At 39.5% G+C, this 8,234-nt stretch overlaps 2 protein-coding genes across 2 annotated transcripts; both read left to right on the forward strand.

The window, feature by feature from the left end:
• Positions 1–1,550: 1,550 nt before the first annotated feature.
• LOC146690321 (olfactory receptor 6N2-like) lies at positions 1,551–2,498 on the forward strand. Its single transcript, XM_085434919.1, has one exon. The coding sequence runs from the start codon at positions 1,551–1,553 to the stop codon at positions 2,496–2,498; it is 948 nt and encodes a 315-aa protein (XP_085291045.1).
• A 4,821-nt stretch (positions 2,499–7,319) lies between these two features.
• On the forward strand, positions 7,320–8,234 carry LOC146690322 (olfactory receptor 6N2-like). Its single transcript, XM_085434920.1, has one exon. It carries the CDS (start codon positions 7,323–7,325, stop codon positions 8,232–8,234), a length of 912 nt encoding a protein of 303 aa, XP_085291046.1. The 5' UTR covers positions 7,320–7,322.

The raw sequence follows: 8,234 nt of genomic DNA on the forward strand, positions 1-8,234 counted from the left end.
ACAAATGACAGCAACATTAGGAAAAAGGAACACAAGAAGCTTGAGAAGTACCAAGGGCTCAGAGAGTTTAAGAAGATGTGGAGGGTGAATGTAACAGTAGTGCCAGTAGTAATCAGAGCACTCAATGCAGTGACTCCCAAGCTAGGCGAGCGGCTCCAGCAGATCCTGGGAACATCATCTGAGATCTCTGTCAGATGCTGTTCCTAGGAGTGCAATCATAGGAACAGCAAAGATATTGTGCAGGACCCTGAAGCTTCCAGGCCTCTTGTAGAAGACCCGAGTTTGAAGGGGGCCACCTATATTTAGGAAACTTCCCTTTTTGTTTATCTGTGTTATCTTTGTCTAATATTAACATTTGGTTTGATGACCTGAAATATTTAGGTGTGACAAAAATACAAAAAATGGGAAATCAAGAAGGGCCAAACACTTTTTACACCACTATAGTTGCCTGCAAATAGACTTACTGATTCTAATCTCCTAAGTCCTGCCATTTTCCATTGTGCAGTCTGCTTTCCTTGCCTGTTTCCTAGTTAACTTTCAAAACTTTTTGCTTGCCCATCTGAACTTTGTCCTGTGTTCCTGTAAGGAGTTCAGAATTGACAGGCGGTCACTCACTTCCCTAGAATCGTCTCATTTCCATTTAATTCAGATTTTGCCAATATTAACAGTTGCCCCATAATGCTTTATATTGTAAGGTAAAGATAATACAATACAACAATACACACAAACAATCAGGTGACCCCTATGCGCAAGCACCTGGTGACAGGAAGAAAATAAACCCCCTTTAAACAAGAAGAATCAGGCTTACGTAGGGGCAACCATCTACCCATTACCGGTTGGGGTGAGGGGAGGAAGACAGTACAAAAGTCATTCTGTAGAAGAGAGACAGAGATTAATAATAACTCTTTAAATGCAGAGTGATGTACAAGCACATAGTGAGTGAAAAGAGGTGAGTAAAGGAAAAGTGCATTATGGAAAGCCCCCAAGATTCTAGGCCTACTGCAGCATAACAAAGGGAGGATGTTGTATTACCTGATCCAGCCCTAACTGTATGCTTTGTTCTGTAAGAACTACTCCAATGTTTAACATTGGTATATGCTAAAGTCATGTGTGGTAAATTGTCGAAAAACAAGTGTAGCAGCTTACATAGACAGAAATCTATCTGTCTTCTCTTTTTGGACAGAGAAGACATATGGTTTGAAAGAGTAGTGAAAGAAGCCATTTATGTCCACTATGAGCGACCATCTTTGAACAGAGGCGGTGGCTTACGACACCAACTGTCTGCCATCTATAATCCAGTTTTGATTTACTGTGACCTTCACAGTACAATTCCCTGGTGGACAAAGCAACCTAATAAAACCTTTCACAGAGTAAGATGATTCACTGTGCACATTTGACTGATGAATGTACTCCAAGATATATTTCAAGTTCAAATACCTGTAAATGAATGAAGGAAAGACAACATAGGTTGCATATTGGTGCAGTTTTGTTTTGTTATTTGTTATTCTTCATTAACACTGCTGGTTTTATAATTTTTTTTCAAAGTATTAATGGATGAGGTGTTAAATGCTACATATTTAACTCTAGATGGGTATGTTGAAGTTAACAAGTACAGATATGTTTATTTTTTCATTTTCTTTATATTATATAGTTTAATAATCTGCAGTAATTCTACTATTGTGTACATAATCTGGATTCATAAAAACCTTCATGAGCCGATGTACACTTTCATGGCTGCTTTGCTGCTGAACTGTGTTCTTTACAGCACAACTGTTTACCCCAAACTGCTGATTGACTTTTTATCTGAAAAACAAGTCACAACATATTCAGCCTGTCTCTTTCAGTTTTTTATGTTTTACACTTTAGGCAGTTCAGAGTTCTTTCTCTTGGCAGCCATGGCCTATGACAGATATGTGGCTATTTGTAAACCTCTGCAATATCAAACTATCATGAGTAAAACCACTGTGAGTATTTTCTTGGCTGTAGCATGGCTTGTACCTGTTTGTCACATTGCAGTCTTAACAGCTGGGAGTGCTGAAGCAACATTGTGTAACTTTAACTTAAAAGGAATATTTTGTAATAATGCAGTTTACACTCTTCAGTGTGTCAAGTCACGATTAATTACTGTATTTGGAGTAGTTGCTTTAATAGATCTTGTAATATTACCTATGCTCTTCATAGTTTTTACATACTCAAACATTTTTATCCTCACTTATCAAAGCTGTAAAGACGTGAGGAAGAAAGCTTTGGAGACCTGTTTACCCCATTTGTTAGTTTTATTTAGCTTCTCCTGTTTAAGTATCTATGATGTAAGCATAGCTCGAGTAGAATCAGATTTTCCCAAAACTGCGCGATTAATAATGACATTACAAATAGTGCTCTATCATCCATTGCTTAATCCATTCATTTATGGGCTCAAAATGAAGGAAATTTCTAAACAGCTAAAAAGATTTTTCTATCATGCTAAAATCATTTCATGTATTAACTCTGAATGCTAAGGTGCCACAATTTGTTTTGTAATAATTTTCTTGCCATCATTGAAAATGCTTTTCATTTAATAAAGTAATTCAAACTATTATTCAGAAAAGTACAGGAAAAAATAAACCATGCCGTGTTCATCTGTATTTGTAAATAAATTGAACATAATATTATTATTAAAGTGTATTGAAGTCTGTTGTTATGCTCAGTAAAATGCTCATGTGAATAGGGTTTAAGACCTATGGTTAATTTACATTAACAGCTTTTGGTGACGTATTTAAATACAAATATAAATTGCCTTCTTTTATGAAAGGTGCACCAATTCCAAGATAGGTAAGAGGATAAGTAATCAAATAAACTATCAGATTAATTTTGTCAGACTTTCATATTTTATTTTGGATTTTTATAACATTATTGGTGGTTCTTATATATGCTGTGTAATAGAGATTTTCCACTAAAGGAATGGGTGGTAACACTTTATAAAACTGTGATAGCTGCAATAGCTTTATAATAACTACATCTTCCTCCCTTGTCACAAATCATGGGCCAGTGTAATTTATTGCCGTCTATCTTGAATGTGCATAAAACATTTGAAAAAGTACAATCCTAATTCCAAAAAAGTTGTCATATAAGAAAAGAATCCAATAATTTGCAGATTATTTACCACCGATTAATTATTCATAGATCACAGTAACAAACGTGTAAAATGCTTAACATGAGATTACTACTTATTTTACAATATATTAGCTCATCCTAAAAAAAGATAGGATGTGAGCAAAAAAATGGCTGGAAAAGCAATCCACCATCCATCCATTTTCTTCAACTTATCGATGGCAGAGTGATGGGGGCAGCAGCCTAAAAAGAGAAGCCCATACCCTCCTGTCCCCAGCCACCCCCAGCTTGTCTGGGGGAAAAGCAAGGCATTCCCTGGACAGCCGAGAAATATAATCTCTCCAGCATGTCTGCCCCAGGGCCTCCTCCCAGTGGGACATGCCTGGAACACCTCACCCAGGAAGCATCTAGGAGGCATCCTTGTCAGATACCTGAACCACCTCAGTTGGTTCCTTTCAATGTGAAGGAGCAGCGACTCTACTCTGTGCCCCTCCCAAGATGCTTAAACTCCCCCACTTAAAGCAGGAACTTGTCCCTGGCACATAGTGGGCACTCCAACCTTTCCTGGCTAAGGGTCATGGCCTCAGATTTGGAAGTGCTGATTGTTATTCCCACCGCTCCACACTCGGCTGCCAACCATTCCAGTGTGAGCTGGAGGCCATCACCTGATGAAGCAAACAGAACCACATCATCTGCAAAAAGCAGAATTGAGATTCTGAGACCACCCAAGTGGGAGCCACTTGGCTATGCCTAGAAATACTGTCCATAAAAATTATGAACAGAAAAAGGGCAAAGGGCAGCCCTGGCGAAGTGCAACACCCAGGAGAAATTAATGCAAGTTATTGCCATCTATGGGGACCAAGCTCTTGCAACAGGTGTATAAGGATCAAATGGCCTGTAGCATTGGGCCAGATACCCCATACTCCCTAAGCACCTCCAACAGTATACCAAAATGCCTTTTCCAAATCCAAAAACACATATAGTCTGGTTGGGCAGATTCCTATGCACCCTCGTGTATCCTCGAGAGGTTAAGCTTGTCCAAGGTTCCAGGACTGGGACAAAAACTGCATTGTTTCTCCTGCATTCGAGATTTGCCTAATGAACCGACTCTCCTTTCCAGCACCCTGGAGTTAGACTAGACTTTCCCGGGGAGGCAGAGAAGTGTGATCCTCCTATAGTTGGAGCATGCCCTCTGGTCCCCCTTCTTGAACATTTGAACCACCATCCCGGTTTGCCAATCCAGAGGCCCCTTGAACCAAGACAGCCCTACAATACTGAGAGCCTTCAGGAACTCAGGGTAACCCCAAGGGGCCTTCCACCAAGGAGTTTTTTAACTGCCTTCGTGACCTCTTTCCTGGACATAGACAAGGCATCCCCCTTGTACCTAAAGTCTCAGTGGGATTAAGGAGGTCTTTGAAGTACTCCTTCCACTGCCCGACAATATCCTCAGTCGAAGTCAGCACCTCCACCCCTACACAGTGCAAGTAGAGCACCGCTTTTGCCTCCTGAGCTGCTGTTGGTTAGCCAAAATCTCTTCAAGGCAGTCTGAAAGTCTGTTTCCATGGCCTCTCCGAACTCTCTCGCACCCAGTTTTGCTTCAGCCACTGCCCAAGCCACGTTCCGCTTGGCCCGTCAGTACCTATCAGCTGCCTCTGAAGTCCCACAGGCTAACTAAGCCCAAGAGGACTCCTTCTTCAGCCTCATGGTTCCCTTTACCTCTGGTGCCTGCCATCTGGTCCAGGGGTTACCACCACGACAGGCACCAACCACCTTGTGGTCGCAGCTCAGTACAGCAGCTTCAGTAATGGAGGTGCTGAACATTGTCCGTTTGGACTCAATGTCTCCAACCTCCCTAGGAATGCTGTTGAAGCTCTGCCAGAGTGAGAGTTGAGGGTCTCTGCCCCTGGCTGCTGCCCAGCACACATTGCACCTGACCCCTATGGCACCTACTGCGCGTGGTGGGACTACAGGAGACGGCACCTCCTGCATGTGATGAGCTTACAGGCCACCACCCACAGGAGTGGTGCTAAAAAGAAAGCGCTCAAAGAACTCTAAAGGAACATTTTGCTATTTAATTTAATCAAAGATTTTGAAAACAATTTTTGGAAAACATCAAGACAATGGTCAAGCCAAGGTGGATGTTGCACTAGGGATCACCTCTGAGCCACTTTCTTGTTAACAAGAATAGGTAGGTTGGTAAATGGGGCAAGGCAGGATGAACTACAATGTTCGCAAATGACATTGTGATGTGTAGTGAGAATAACTGGAAGACAGTCTGGAGAGATGGCGGTATAGACTGGTTAGAAGAGGAATGAAAGTCGGTAGAAAAAAGTCAGAATACATGTGTGTAAATAAGAGAGAGAAAGGTGAACATGTAAGAAATCACAAGGATAAATAAGTTAAATACAGGGGATCAACCATTCAAAGCAATGGGCACTACCCAAGACAGGTGAGAAGAGAGTGCAGAGTTGATGTATGTTTTGGGGATGGTGGCTCTGATAAAAAAGACAGAAGGTGAAATGGTAGAGTTGAAGATGCTAAGATTTCCACTGGGAATGACCAGGAGCAACAAAATTAGAAATGAGTATCTTAGAAGGACAGGTCAAGTTAAGCAGTTCGGAGGCAAAGCTAGAGATTCAAGATTGAGATGATCTGCACATGTGATGAGGAGGGATAGTGGATATAAAAGGATGGAAAGGGGATGTTGAATGTGGAGCTAACAGCCAGAACACAAAAATGAAGTTCACAGAGAAGGATCTTGGATATGGTGAAGGAGGATATGTGGAGGGTTGGTGTGACAGAGGATCTTGCTCGAAATGAAGTGAGGTGGAGACAGATAATCGACACTGGCAGCCCCAAAATGGAGTAGCCCAGAGAAGACAAAGATCCTACGTGATGTACTGTATTTCAAATTATGATTCATCAGTCCATAATTCCTTCTTCCAGTCTTCAGTAGTCTGCTTCATGGCCCAGGCAAGCCTCTTTGTCTTATTCTGATGTCTTAGCAATGGCTTTTTGGCTGCAGCTAGTCCTGTCAAACCTGCAGCTCGAAGTCCTCTCTTCACAGTTGAAATGGAGACATGCTTACTATTACAGCTTACTACTAAGCTGTGCTTGAAGCTATTGTCCATTGAACCACTTATCATGCAAGCTGTTAACTCTAGGGAACTTGTCCTCTGATTCAGTTGTGGTTTGGGGTCTGCTTGACCTCTTCCTGTCAGAGTTTGCCCCAAATTTCTGAGTGCCTTTTGATGGTGAAGGGAACCGTACTTACTGACACCTTGACTTTCTTTGCAATTTCTTTGTAGGAAAGACCTAAATTTTTAAGTGTTATGCTGGTCTGTCTCTCTTCCACTGTTAATTGCTTTTTTCTCACCTTTTTTGTGCAACACACTACTTTCTGCAACACAGGATTTTGGGAAACCCTACCTTTTTTTTAACCTCTTGGAGTTCATCACTTACCTTTGTAACCTTTCAAGCTATTTATTGGACTTGAAAGACTTGAATTGGAATAAATAATTGAAAAAAATTGGTGTGTTCTAAAAAGAACCCTCACTGTTCTATAAATTTGTCAATTAATTATATTCTCTAAAGTAAATTTGTGTAAATTATGGAATTGTTACGGTGGCCCTGAGAGGCCAAACGGACTGCAACTTAAGAAAACACCAGCAATAAGAAAAACGCTGTAAAAGCACACAAAACACAATGGAAATAGGAAAAAAGAAAACAGAAACAGAAATTATCTTAAAGTGCATTAACTATTTTTTCTCCCCACATTGCATTGCAGTGTGCATGATGTCGATCTACATGAAATTCTCTTAGCCTGAACAGAATTACATATTTAAATATAGGACTATATTTGCTGTTATTTTATTATCATTTCTGCCGGTCAACTAATTTTTTCTTCTTTAAAATTTGTTTTTCAATTAATACCCACGTATGTATGTAGTAAAAGAGGAGGAGCCAGAAAATGTACCCGTGTAAGTAAGGGCTAACCACTGTCGGCTTATGTCTCCAGAGGTTGAACATGGTAATAGGTCTTTGTGGAGAGTTGAATGAGATATATGGAGCTTGAAGTTTCATTTCATCACATATTTGGTCTGATTTGAACAGTTCACTTTCTAAAGATGAACACACACCAAGTTTAGGTATCTATGAATAATAATATTTTATATGTACTAGTTTTAAACATTCTGCCTGTTTAAAATTTTAGTTTGTAATATCTGATTTTCATGAATGCTGAAATGAATATAACATATATAACTTTTGGTGGTCATGTGGAAGTGGAGAAATACAGATATATTTATTTTGTAATTATGTTTATGGTATACGGTCTAATAATTTGCAGCAATTCCACTATTGTGTGGGTCATCATAGTTCAAAAAAGCCTTCATGAGCCTATGTACATTTTCATTGCTGCTTTGTTAGTGAATTCTGTTGTTTTGAGCACTGTCATCTACCCGAAGCTTTTGATTGACTTCTTATCTGAAAAACAGATTATTTTGTATCACGCCTGTCTTTTTCAAGTATTCATGTTTTATGTTTTAAGCAGTTCAGAATTCTTACTGCTGTCAGCCATGGCTTATGACAGATATGTGTCTATATGTAAACCTCTGCAATATCCAACTATCATGAGAAGAACAAGAGTCAGTATTTTCCTGATAATGTCCTGGTTTTTACCTGCTATTCAGATTGTAGTGCCAGTACTAAGAAATTCTATTACACCACTCTGTAACTTTACTTTGAAAGGTATATTTTGTAACAATTCTGTAAATCATCTTTATTGTGTAACTTCAAAAGAACTATCTATATATGGTATGGTTGTTCTATTTAATGGTGTACTTTTCCCCATGCTTTTTATACTTTTTACATACATAAAGATAATTATAGTTGCCTGTCAGAGTTGTGGAAATGTCAGAAAAAAAGCTGCACAAACCTGTTTGCCTCATGTGCTAGTTCTAATTAACTATTCTTGTTTGGTTACTTATGATATGGTTATAGTTAGACTGGAATCAGAGTTTCCTAAAACTGCACGTTTTATAATGACATTGCAATTTATAACATATAACCCTCTTTGCAATCCAATAATATATGGACTAAAAATGAAAGAAATCTCTAAAAACCTCAAAAGGTTGTTCTCTTGA

The sequence above is a fragment of the Copadichromis virginalis genome, linkage group LG16 (assembly GCF_057382275.1).
Source record: "Copadichromis virginalis isolate Kocher_CV1m ecotype Utaka linkage group LG16, C_Virginalis_male_GT1.1, whole genome shotgun sequence".
In the NCBI taxonomy this organism is placed as follows: Eukaryota; Metazoa; Chordata; class Actinopteri; order Cichliformes; family Cichlidae; genus Copadichromis; species Copadichromis virginalis.